At 38.5% G+C, this 13,334-nt stretch overlaps 1 protein-coding gene across 30 annotated transcripts in view; it reads right to left on the reverse strand.

Moving 5' to 3' along the window:
* DLG2 (discs large MAGUK scaffold protein 2) overlaps positions 1 to 13,334 on the reverse strand; it is a 990,031-nt gene that overhangs the window by 417,900 nt on the left and 558,797 nt on the right. For 4 of the 30 annotated variants that reach the window (XM_064719753.1, XM_064719746.1, XM_064719739.1 and 1 more), the window contains exon 1: positions 2,781 to 3,098. The exons of the other annotated variants lie outside the window; for them this stretch is intronic. In XM_064719753.1, the coding sequence (XP_064575823.1) occupies positions 2,781 to 3,083 (303 nt within the window). In that variant the 5' untranslated portion in view covers positions 3,084 to 3,098. Of the gene's footprint in view, positions 1 to 2,780; positions 3,099 to 13,334 lie in introns of those variants that run through there. 30 annotated transcript variants of the gene reach the window in all.

Raw genomic sequence — 13,334 nt, forward strand, 5'->3', positions numbered from 1 at the left:
TTTAAAACTTGCCTATTAACTAACTTTTCACTTTCCCCCCATCTCTTTTTCTTTTAAATAAAGAAACAGAACTGTAGATGTGTTTGTCAAAAAGGAATGGAAGTTAAAAGCCAAATTAGGTCTTGGAATCAAATTTCCATCAAAACATGATTTCAACTCACTTACAAAATCTGCAATTTTTGGTTTTTGGGGGTTTTTTGGTTTGGTGTTTTTTTTTTTTTTTTTTGCATTCCAAGTTAATTTCTATTTGGATATATGGAGAGAGTTCTTGTACTCACATGTCAACATGACATTACAAGCAAACACAAACATGCAAGCCAGCAAAGCAGAATTTTTAAGACACTTGTAATATCAATAATACCAGAGTGACACTCTTTGCTCTAGCATACTAAAGAAGAGGAAACTGGCAAAGAAAATGGAGTCGTGTACTTCTCAAGAAAATCAACACTTCTGTCAGGAACAGGATGCCAAAGTGCACATTAGTAACAGCTGTCAAGTACACACTCTAGGAATGAAGGACCTGAGAATTCAGTTTGGTACAATAGTACTAGCAAGAGGCAGTTTCACAAGGTGTTATGTCTTTCCTATGTCTGAACAAATTAGTCTCTCCTAAAAGAAGTCAAGGAGAAGAAAAACCTGATCAGAACTTTGTGTAATGAAACAATCCATCTTGGAAGCTAACCATGTCTTATTTATTCTCACATTTACACATTAGATGGAAATTTAAAATAAATTCCCTTATTTTTTCCTTCCTTAGGCCAGCAAATATAACTGTTCCACTACATCTCTATTTTAGCAAGAAAGAAAGATTTCCCCATCAACATAGCCCTCAAAAAACATCACTGACTTCCACCTGTATCCCCAGACCAGGGAGAAGCAGTAAGGGCAGCCCTGTAATGTTTTCTCATGTTGTTTCTGTGCAATATCACTGATGATTTTCTAGGTGTATGCACATATAACAATACATATACACACACACAAACATACACACACTCCTCCCTTCCTGCCCATACCTCACACAATGCTTACTCTGCACAGGGATAAGGAGATTATTGTTTGAAACAAACTATCTCTCAAGTCTATGGCACTGAAACCACCAAGTATTTGCCCAAGTACATCAGTCCACCCCCAGACACAGGGAAAAACTCATTACAGACAACCCAAGAAAGGCACGTTCATAAATAGAATAAGGTAGTTGGCATTCAGGAGATACAGTAAAGCAAGCTTCCAAAACAAAGTTCTGTATTAAATATAAGAATTACATAAACCTGAATAATTCCACATTACCTAAACACATGAGGATGTGATCATAAAGATATTAAAACTATTGAAAAAACTTTAAAAGGGCCTTTTTGGGCTTTTTTTTTTTTTATAATGCTTCTACATTTTCTCTTTACAAATTCTGTACCTTGAAAACCAAGGAGTTCTTTCTTTGAAGGTATTTTTTTTTCTTCAAGCTTTTTCCAAATCAAAAAGAGCTTAAGAAAATATTTTGAATGTTTTATAATTCAAATTTGAAAAAAGTCTAATTAGATGCTTTAGATATTATTTTAACATCGGCTTTATCCCAACATAAACAACTGTATATACCTTGCTTATGAAAGAAAATACAGAAAATATTTTGTAGTCACATGCACTATTTTGGTCACTCAAAATATAACAAAGCTTAGTTTTTCCACTTGATACTAGATTTAAGAGAAGAAAAAAGAAGCTTTTTTATACAACAATCACTTTCAGCCAACAGACATCACTTTTTCAGACCATAAGACAAGATAAAATATAGCTACACTATCTGACAATCCTTTGCCTTATTGCTTTTCTGTAGAGTGAAAATATATTAAAACCATTTCCATGAAAGAATTGATGTAATCTCTAGAGAGGGTGCCCATGTTCAATGTGGGCTGAGGCTAGTTAAACACTAGTGTACGCCTTACCAGTAAGTAGAGATATATTTCAAAAACTTATTTCAGCAATACATTCCACTTTTTCCTACTGTGAAATGTTGACAATAGCATTCTGTACTGCCATGATACAAAGTTTTTTTTAATAAGCTGAAAGTTTTCTAAGTGAGACATGAAAACATGAATGAGTGGAGGTAATTTTAGTGCTTTTTAGTAATAACCATCCTATGAGTGTCACTGAGATTCCTATTTCACAGTGCTGGGTTTCAGTCTAGTTGCTTACAGGTAATTGTACACATCATAGACCCTGCCTGGTTTATATTTGAAAATACACTGCCCTGCATTTAAATCAAAATCAATAGATGGGTGAAAACTAAAGAGCTATTTCATATTTATTAAACATTTCAACTACATTTGAAGTTCCAAAGAGGAGAAAGAGGTCACACTTACTCTTATCAGTAAATCTAATACCCTTCTCCCCCATGTTGTCTCTTAAAATATTATTTTAACTCAGTGTGATATTTGAAAACAAACTGTTTACAGAAACTCACAAAATCCATTACACATGGGAGACAAACACATCAGTTCTATACATCACAATGGAATACGAAGTCTGCAGAACCTGGAGACTCAAACCAAAACATTTTAACAAGAAAACCTTTCCAAGAACAGCCCACAATTTTCACAGGCAACAGACAAGCAATACCCAAACACAGGTATGACCCCCCCAACACAGCCTGCCCTCGTATATAACATTTCCAGAATAAACCACCAAACACACATCGGGACACATCACAAAAACTTGTCGACACCACCAAACCTCACTTTCTCTCCCTGGAGCATCCTTTAGGTCTCTTGCAGAGTGAAGAACCAGCTCACCTGCACCGGGGGGGCCCAGCCGTGGGCACAGCCGCACTCTGACCACCACTGTCCCGGGCTGCCCTGGGGCCTGGCGGGGGATTTGGGGGGGCTCCTCCGCCCCGCTGTGTCCCACAGCGGCACCAGCCGGCCCCTGCCCCAGCAGGGCAGCGCCGGGGGGCCGTGCGGGAGCCCGGCCGGCTGCTGGTGCCAGCGGCAGGCGCAGCGGCCATCCCTGGCGGCGGGGGGCACGTTCCTGCCGCCCTCCGGGCCCTCGGCGCCCCGGCCGCCGCAGCTGTGCTGCCTGGGGAGCTGCCCGTGCATGGCTCGCCCGGCCCGCCGGGCATGGACGCGCCGCCGGCGGCGGGGACGAGGCCGGCCCGGGGCACTCCGGGCTAGCGGCGGGGCAGCGCTGGCTAGCGGCGGGGCCGGCCGAGCAGGGAACAGCCGGGCTAGCGGGCGGGCATGGCGGCGGCCGGGCACGGCGGGGGCCGCTGGGCAGCAGCCCCGTGTCAAAGCCGGACTCCACTCGCGCAGCCACTTGACAGCATCCCCGCTGCAGGCAGAAGCAATCAATGCTCTGCGTGGCTGGGACGCACGCCTGCATCCCTTTCTGGATGACAAACCACGGGAAGGGATGAGGAGGGAAAAAAAATCCCAACAAGCAACAAAAAGTACTCTTGCAATTTTCAGGAAGGTTTAGTCATTTTCTAGCTGACCCTGACACGAGTCACAGGCACCCTGCAGAAGCACATTTATACGTACAAGCTTTACAGGCTAAGTGCTTTCTTGTGGAAATAGCATCTAGACAAAGTACTGAAAAAGATACTCCTTTACCAATGATCCGAACAGACGCGGGAGCGTTGTTTTCTCTGCATGCCTGAAAAGACCTTGTCAACAAAATTGCACCAGAAGATGCAAATGACAAGTCCGGGAAGAATGTTATCTGCCCTAAATGCTAAACCACAGCATGAACGACGGTATGTGCTAATGTGCACAGGCTAATGTGCACAAACACGGCGGAGACAGCAAGAGGCTGAATTTAAAAATAAAGCCAAAAAGACCTATGCCACAAATTAACAACTCATATATTTATATATAAGATATATATATACATATAATTTAATGTGATTTTGTGTGTGTGTGTAAGGACCTCAAGTTTCTGATTGATTTATAATTTTCTCTTTTTCACCCCTTAAAAATTCTTTGGTGCTTGCCAATAAACTTCTGTACACAGTTTTCTGTAAATCCCCTCTTGGGTTTTTCTTCCTAATACAATCTCTTTTCCTTCAAGTATCCTGAATTCTTTCTTTGTGATTATTTTCTTTTATTTCTTCTTATAGAAGTGACAGAAGTGTAAAGTGAATAGATCTGGTCTGATTATTCCAAGCACCTCGAGATTTTTAGGGGCGTTCTTCAAGCTCAGGTACCTCAGTCCTTAGGCCTGTAAGACCCTCATTGGATCATGGACTCGTATATGTGTATACATTTTTTAGATTTTCTTTAAACTTAGGCATATTTCAGGTACATTTAACCATAGGAAATAAACTGAGTACTAAAAACAAATACAGGAATGTGTAACAATACTTTTGGGTCTGTTGGTGTTCAACTAGGATTTCTGTGGTGTTCAACACAGAAATTAAAAAGAATTAGCAATATATATAGTTTTACTATTACAAAGTCTAAAAAAAATTACTTTTAAAGAATTCAAAGACAAAGACAACTATGACTATCTCAAAAGCAAATATGCTTTTGAGTGAGATAAATGAATTTACAAATGTGTTGATGCAAAAAAAACCTTGATTCAGTTATTTAATTCCTCCTACATAGCTAACCTAAAATTCCTCAAAACTTAGACATTGCTAAAATGCATAATAATAAACTCTGGCAGTAATTCTTGAATAAAGAAAAAAATAAATGGCAATGCTTTAATGGTGGAGAAATTATTTTGACAACACTGCAGTTCAAATTGCTGCACATGAAACTCACATCAGTTTTAGCTGTATTTCCATTCCAGGTGCTTGTCCCAGTTATACTAAACTGATGTGATAATGCAAGGTTTATTCTGAACTCCACTGAACAGCCAAAATTGTGCACCATATACTCTCACATAACGAAAATCCAACTGCAAGAACTCACAGAGCTTGGCATAGAATTCAGGTCACTTAATGTTTGAAAAAGAAATATTAATGCACTTCTGAATTGCAAGCATAGATGTGGAAGCCAGCACTTAAAAACCTGAGCTAAGGGAATCTACAAGAAAAACATTGCTACATGTAAAGTAAATGTAAAGTTACATAAGCCTGAATCCATCTTTTGCAGTTTTACTCAAGCATAAGAAGTGAAGGTGTGTGAGCTGTCCAGAAAGCTGCTTTCCTCTAGTGCTCAAGGGAAATTCAACCCTGAGCACCTAAAAACTTGTCTACCAGAAGGTAATTCAAGTCATTACTGCACCACTTCCAGCAGGAATACCTCGATTAAAGAAATATATATATATTGACATTACGTGAAGCTATAAATCATATTTATAAAACTATAACATACTTATTTATATACCATATATGTATAGAAAACAAAACACTAATAAAGCCAAATTCAGTTTTTGTTTCCATCATTGTAGACCTCTATGAGCAGTGTCAGTGTCCATCACCTTAAAACCATCAGCCTTTTGGTCACATAGCGAGCTACCTAGTTCACCCAAGACTATCCCAATGCTATTCCAGATTTCTCAAATGCCAGTAAAAATCTAAGAAAAAAAACCCCACAAGCATTAATAGATATTTCAAAGCTATTTGGAGGAATCTGGATAATTGCACAAATAAGAAAAAAAACCAAAACAAATTCTAAAAAGCTACTCAAAATAATATACAATGTATGTAAAAATCAGGGCAAGCAATGGCTGCAATAGGATTGGTGAGTGTAAAGAATCTATACATTCCATGACCAGACATAGTCTGTAGACCACCTACACACAAAATTTTGGGTAAAGTCAAGTGTACCAGAGCACTGAAATGTCTATCACAAACCTCCCTCGCCCTATTATTTTAAAGCAGTAGATGAACTTTCAGCAACCTTAATGCACCCCAGCCAGAACAATGAAGGACTATAATGGCATCCCTTAGACTGTAACATTCATGTTAAAACAGTATATTTGAAATAGCCTCTTAGCAGAATGTGAAAAAGGGCTTTTTTTCCAAAGGAATTTGACACCACTGAACATAGCCTAGAAGTGTTGGGTAGGTTAAGGGTATTTCACACTTCAAAAATTAGTGAAGAAAAGAATTCCTACAAATAAATTATTTTACTGACAATACAAATTTTTTTAAAGGTTGCCACTGCCTCTGCGAGACAGAAACACTTGAATATGGGATGCATATGTGCAACTAATTGCCAGACAGCATGGTAAGATGGATTCAAAAGATAATGCAATTTCATCCACTGTAATTGAACCATTGTACTAGAGAGGATGGCACGCACCTCTGGATGAACTTGGATTAACATGTGGCTCAAATCCACATGCCCAACTGTCACCCTAACTTGGTAGTAACCGGTGCACAGCACAAAACTGAATATTGTACAAGACAGGATGTGAACTGTGTTTGACCCAGTGCTGTTGTGGAAAAATCTCACTAATTTTCTTTTTCAAATATTAAGTAGGCATGACAAAATGGAGCAAATAGATTTAGCTGATATTGTACCAGCACAAATAACTGTAACTGGATTACAGCAACGTTGGACATACACCAAAAATAAATGCTGAGAATAGTTTGCTTCAGGCAAAAATGTGCATATGGAAAAAAAAAGTGCATATGGGAAACAAAAATTATTAATAGAGTTCTGAAAGGGAAGCTAGAATCATGGGCAAAGATGATTTAGATGTAGTAACAGATTTTTCCCTCCAACCAAGATTGCAATGTTATGCAACCATAAAAAAATACAGAATAAAAGAAGAGTAATAAACGTGGACCAACGTATTGGAGATCCTAAATTTCTATAAATACCTTTCTTGAAGGAAAAAATAATATGAACAATTATTAACACAATAGCAAAACTACTGAAATAAGTCAAAGGCAATTTCTTTGCAAGTTTTTTGTCTTTGGTTACTGAGATGCAATCTTGTATAGAAATAATATTCTCAGTGGTGACATGGGCTAGAAGGAATGGTTATGATTAGTCCAAGATCAGGCCAGGAGCCAATTTATCTGGCATAAGTCATTGTTATCATAGTGTACCCAGGAAATCTTGGAAAAATAATTTGATTTCCATAACTGTTCATATGAAAAATGAAAAAAACACACACACACACACAAAAAACCCCAAACAATGCTTCATTCTATAAAACCAGAATGTAAGAGTTGGGGAAAGACACAGCTGAAATAAAACAACTCAGCTTCTATTTCAGGTCTGTCTACTCCTCTCTTCTTCTTGGTATTCAAGGCAAGAAACATGCAGGAGTGCAACAACAAAAATAAAACAGCAGAAGAAGAAAAATATAATAACAGACAACTATTATAAAAATTCACCATTAAGGAAATGTCATTGGAAATCTATCAGTGATTTTAAAGAGTAATATTTTGCTTACTTGAAAAAAAAAAAAGTATGATCTCCATATCCTTTACACAACAGAATGAGTCTCAATTTTAGAAATTTTGCAGAAAAATACCAGCACAGCATTGAGACAGCTGCCTGCACAATGTATCTGTGTGCATGATCAAGGGCATGTTCTTTTCATTTTTATCAGAGGCTAGAAAAGCTTAAGGAGCTACAAACACAAACATATCAATTTTCAGTGTTAGCTGCATGTCCTAGGGTTAACATAAGGACAATCATTTAGAAATCAAGATCCAATGAAAAAGAAAAATGACAAGCATTTGGAAGGGAACTATATCAAGAGAAGAAAATAACCCTCAGCTGGGAATATTAAGTCACAGTCAATCATGTCAAAGCTGGTGGAGAACAGCACAGCAGGTTTACCAATTTCACATCCAAGTGAACCAAAGAGTCATAAAATTTCAGTGGCGTGAAATACAAGAGCAGTTCCATGCCAATACAGGAACTTCCCTTACTGGACCTGCTATTTTCGGGTAGAGTTGTGCGGATTCAGCTGGAGTAAACATAATTTTCTTCACAGTGGCTGGTATGGGGCTGTGGTTTGGATTTGTGCTGAACACAGGGTTGATAATTTAGAGACATTTTTGTTATTGCTGAACAGGGCTTACAGAGAGCCAAGGCCTTTTATCCTCCTCGTATTGCCACAATGGCAAGGGGGCTGTGGATGCACCTATTTACAACAGGTGTTTTTTGATTTATAAAAAGAAATTCAACCATGCCAGGTCTCCATTCAGATAGCAATGTAAGCAGAAAAGTATACCATGAATACCCAGCATATATCCCTAGAATGAGTTAATCAAGAGTTATTAGAGTTACACTGCATACAGATACATGCAGAGTGTGAACTGGATAAAGGATGAGGACAATATAACCAACGTAGAATTTTTATTCCATGTAGAAAATAAAACTGCCAATTAGCAGGCTCAGACAATCTTTTTTAGGTGTAGTGCCTATGACAATATCCTCTTTCTAACTGATTACTTCCTATTAGATTTATTTTTAAAGAATATTAATCTATGAGCAAAGAATGAAAAATTGTTTCTTCCCTGTGAAGTTATTTGTGTTATGTTCTTAATATATCTTTGAAGAGTTTGACACAGTTCTGTCACTGTCTTGTTAGGAGCCAGTTGTAAGCTTCCACTGCAGAAGAATGGAAGGCAGAAAGATGTGAGTACACATCACAGCCAAAAAAGGACAAGGTTCAGAGGGTATGCTACCAAGAATTCAAGTTACTAAGCTCCCTCTTCAGCCTTTGGAAAGAAGACATAACAGACTAACATGAACTTCAGAACAAAAGCAAGACAATTTGATGGAACATAACTGATTCAATAGGAAAAGAAATTATTAATTTCAATATTAAAAGCAAAAATCAGTCTTGTTTTTCTTCAGTCCATACATGGCCACTCTTGAGATTTCATTTCAGCTGCAAATATTGTCTAAATGTCTAAAAAATGTCTGAAAATATTTCATAAACAGAAATATGCTAGCATGTTTTTGTAAAGGAATTACATTCAGGTCAATGTGCTGTGTATTTAAATGACAGGGACAGTCCCTGAAACAAGAAAGGGTGATTTGGAAGCAAGATGAATCCCTGATGGCTCTATAATGAAAATACCTTTACCCATATACACAGCTGATGTAAACTGTCTTCATTACTTGGAAGAGTAAAACCAAGCTTTTAGCATTATTTGGAGCCTCAATAATGTTAAATTTTACCTACACCAAGTGACCTCAAAGGTTGGACCCATTGCTCTCCACTTTGAAGAGGTTTTTGAGCTTAATGCAAGATGGACAAGGTAGAATTCTAGAGTCTGTGTTGTACAGTAGGTCAAACCAGCCACAATTCTCAGGCTAGCACTGCATAAATAAAGAAAAGCAAGCTAATGGCTAAGATAAAAAGCAGTTTCTCTGTATAAATGGATGTAAACATGGCCTACTATTCATAGCTATTTAGTTTTAGGAAGAGAACATCTAATTGTGAGGATGTTTGTTTTCTTTTTAACACAAAAATCCAGGAAAGAAGCCCTTAGTTACAAAACACATGAATTCTCCTAGAACCACTTGCTGTATGAGGAAAACAGTCTGTTCTACATAACAGGACCACAAAGAAAGCACATTAGCTTCTGAAAGAAAAAGTTATTATTTATTGTCAAGTGGCAAATTACATTTAGGTAATTCAAATAAATCTGGCCTCTTTCTCCTTTTTGGTAGAAAATCTCAGATGCTTTGCTTTTCTTATTTGGGATGGCAAACATGATTGGAAGAAAAAAGGCCAGGAGAAATGAGCAACGTGAAATTGAAATCTTGGCAACTTACAGAATCATAGATTTATTGAATGGTTAGAATTAAAAGGGACCTTAAAAATCATCTAGTTTCAAGTCCTTTTCCATTGGCAGAGACACCTTCCACTAGACTTTGCTCAAAGCCCCATCCAATCTGGCTTTTAACACTCCAGCCACACAGCATCCACAAATTCTCCAGGCAACCTGCCACAGCTCCCCACAGTAAAAAATTTCTTGACTGTATCTAATCTAAATCCACAAGGATTCATCCTTCATTCCCTCTTGCTCTGTCACTACATAGCCTTGTGGAAAGTCCCTGTCCATCCTTCTTGCACCCTTTTAGGTCCTGGAAAGCTACTGTAAGGTCTCCCTGAAGCCTTCTCTTTTCCAGCATGAACAGCACTAACTCTCACAGCCTGCATTCATAGCAGAGCTACTCCAGCCCTCTGACTAACTCAGTAGCTGTCCTCTGCTCTTGTTCCAACACATCCATTCTTTCTTGTGTTGGGGATCCCAGTCCAAGTGGGATCTAACTAGAGCAGAGTGGGGGGAGAGACAATCCTTCCCTCACCCTACTGCCCACGCTGCTTTGGATACATCCCAGGACATGGTGGCTTTCTGGGCTGTGAGTCCACATTGCTGGAACACGTTGAACTTCTCATCCACCATCACCCCCAAATATTTCTCCCCAGGACTGCTCTCAGTCCCAGTTCTCCTCCCAGGCTGTATTGATATTTGGGATTGTCACAACCCATGCGCAAGACCTGTCACTTGGCCTTGGTGAACTCTGAGCATTTACAGACCCACCTCTCAATCTTGTCAAGGTCCTTCTGGTAGCCCTTCCCTCCAGCATGACTACCATGCCACACAGCTTGGAGTCATCAGGAAACTTGCTGAGGGTGCACTTGAATCCTCTGGCCATGTCACCACAAGGATAGTGCTAAAGGCTGACCCCTGAGGACAGCTCTCATCACTGCCCTCCACTTGGACACTGAGCCCTTGACCACAACTCCTTGAGTGTGACCTGACAATCAGCTCCTCATTCAGTGAGTGGTTCATCTGTCAAACCCACATCTCTCCAGTTTAGAGACAAGATCATAAGATACAAGGATATAGGGTAGAAGACAAGGTTGGTTTCATAGAACTACAGTCAGCATTCCTAAAGGAGACTTAAGGGCAAAGCAAAGAACAGTTGAATAGTCAAGTACTGGAAATGCGTATTGCAAGGCTTTGATTCACTTTGCATCATTTATTAAGACAAATCCCAACATTTAGCTAAACAAAGCTGCTCTTCGGTAAATAGCTCTCGCTCTGAGAATCATTCGCCTGACTTACTTTCAACTTCCATCTCCTTGTTTTCATCCATTTATTTTTACTCTCTAATTTTACTTCAGATCATTCTTTATACCTCTCAGTAAGCATTAATTTCAAGTGAAAGGTTCCTAGGGTTTGTTAGTCTGTTTATTCAGTCTATTAACTAGTCTCTCATAGGTCAGCTCCATCCCATAAACATTCCTCTTTTTTTCTTCTATCTTTATCCAGTCTAAAGAGGATTAGATCTTTGCAGTTTTGTGTGATAGCAAGCTGTTAGTGACAGATTACTGATCAGAACACTATGAAAAGAACAAAACAAAACCAAACAAAATTAATAATTCCTGGAATATTGATAATATAAGTTGAAAAAAAACAGTCGACACACTTGCAGGCTTATTGCAAGACCATTCTTGGCAAACCATATTAATTTCATCAATGCCCTGGAGTACATCAGGATTAGTTTAAGAGAACCTTTATGCAATTTGGGTTATTTTAACATCACATGTTACACCATAAAACTAAATCTCTTTACTATTTAGTTAAGGATATGGAGTTGATACCATATTATGCTATGCAATTTTTTACCCCCTTTTCATATGTGTTAGACTCTGGGTCCAGTTTGATTTCACTAACATTAGATCACATATTCCCAAGTATATAACAGCAATACTCCACAGATTTTCTTCTCTGTACTGTTTCTTAAAAGTATGATGCACCAATATCTTCATTTATACAAAGGATTTCATTTTATGTACATAAATCATTTATATGTACGTGTCACTTGAATGCTATAAACAGGACAATGTTAGTTGTCTCAAAGAACGAAATGGAAAAAATATTATAAACAATTACTGTAGTAAAAAAGAAATGCTCCACTGAAGTGCATTGTTAATTCATGGAACTTGGTCACTGTAGCTAAAACAAAACTTAAATTGGCAGCCTTGTTGGAAGCTATGGTTATAATTCTTCTATAATATATACAGAAATATAGCTCAGGAGATGGAAATAAATAAACATGGATTGGATGGTACCAGGAGAAATAAACATTGCCATTGGAAGATAGCTCTGGAAGAATGGACAGCATGTTTCCTAAATTTTTGTCCCAGTACCACCAAACACAGTGCATGAGCCTTGTTAAAAATAAAATTTCACTCAAATGTGAAAGTATATTTTTAACTAGTTCATGATGACATGTTCATCTACTATTTCAATCAGATATAATTTTGTTCCCTTATGACTAATGACTGATTAGTGAATTGCTTTTATGCCAAAATAACTGTTTCTAAATATGTTCTTAAATAGATATAATGATTGCAAAAAATTACAACAGAAAAAAGGAGCATTTATCAACAACTGTGCTCCAGATCACTTTCAGCTAACGAATGAAGTGTCTTGTAAAGGCAATACAGAAAGTTTTAGAGGAAGAGTTCAATGAAAATTTAGGAAGAAATAAGAACTGTTACTTATTTAGTGCTTCTCAGAAAATATTTTGGAGTAGTGAAACTTAGCATACAGTGCTACTTACAGTAAAAGCTATTCTCTAGAAAGAGAGCTACTGAAGTCAAAACTGGAGCTGGACATGAAGAGTAAATAAAAAGCTTTCCATAAGTACACCAGCAACACAAGGAAGGTGAAATGTGGGGATATAGTGACAAAGACATGGAAAGGCCTGTGTTGTGAAGTGACTTTGCTTTCTCCATGTTTCTAGGCAAGGCCTGCTCTCCAGCCTCCCTAGACCCTACAATGACCAGTAGAGTCCAGGGCTGGAAGTGCTACCCACTATACAAAAATATGAAGCTAGAGACCCCTTAGGTAAATTGGATACACAAAAGTCCATGGAATTGGATGGGAGGCATTCCAAAGTGCTTATAAAACTCGCCAACACTGTAGTGAGACCTCTCTTGCTGTTGAAAGGCTGTGATGTCAGGAGAAGTCTTGATAACTGAAAAATACTAATATTGTACCCAACTTCAAGAAGGGTAAGAGGAGGATCTGGGGAACTAAAAGATGGGCTTCCTAATTTCAGTCTGTGGGATGGTTACAGAACAAATCAAAACAAAAAAGTCACACTTCAAAACTGGAGGGAGCTGTTGATCTACTGATCAGCATCTCTGTCATTCATAGGAATCTTGACTAATTGGCGAAGTACACTTGAATCTTCATGAATTTCAAGGAAGGAAATGTGAAGTCTGGCACCTTGGGAGGAATACTCCCATGCAACAGAACTGGTTTGGGGACTGACTGGCTGGAAGCAGGCTTGCAGAGGAGAAGCTGAGGGCCTGATGAACAAGTTGAACAGGAATCAGCAGTGTGTCCTTACAGCAAATAAGGTAAACCATAAAGTGGTCTGCATAAAGTAGGAGTACAG

This window comes from Zonotrichia leucophrys, chromosome 1 (assembly GCF_028769735.1).
Source record: "Zonotrichia leucophrys gambelii isolate GWCS_2022_RI chromosome 1, RI_Zleu_2.0, whole genome shotgun sequence".
NCBI classification, from domain to species: Eukaryota; Metazoa; Chordata; class Aves; order Passeriformes; family Passerellidae; genus Zonotrichia; species Zonotrichia leucophrys.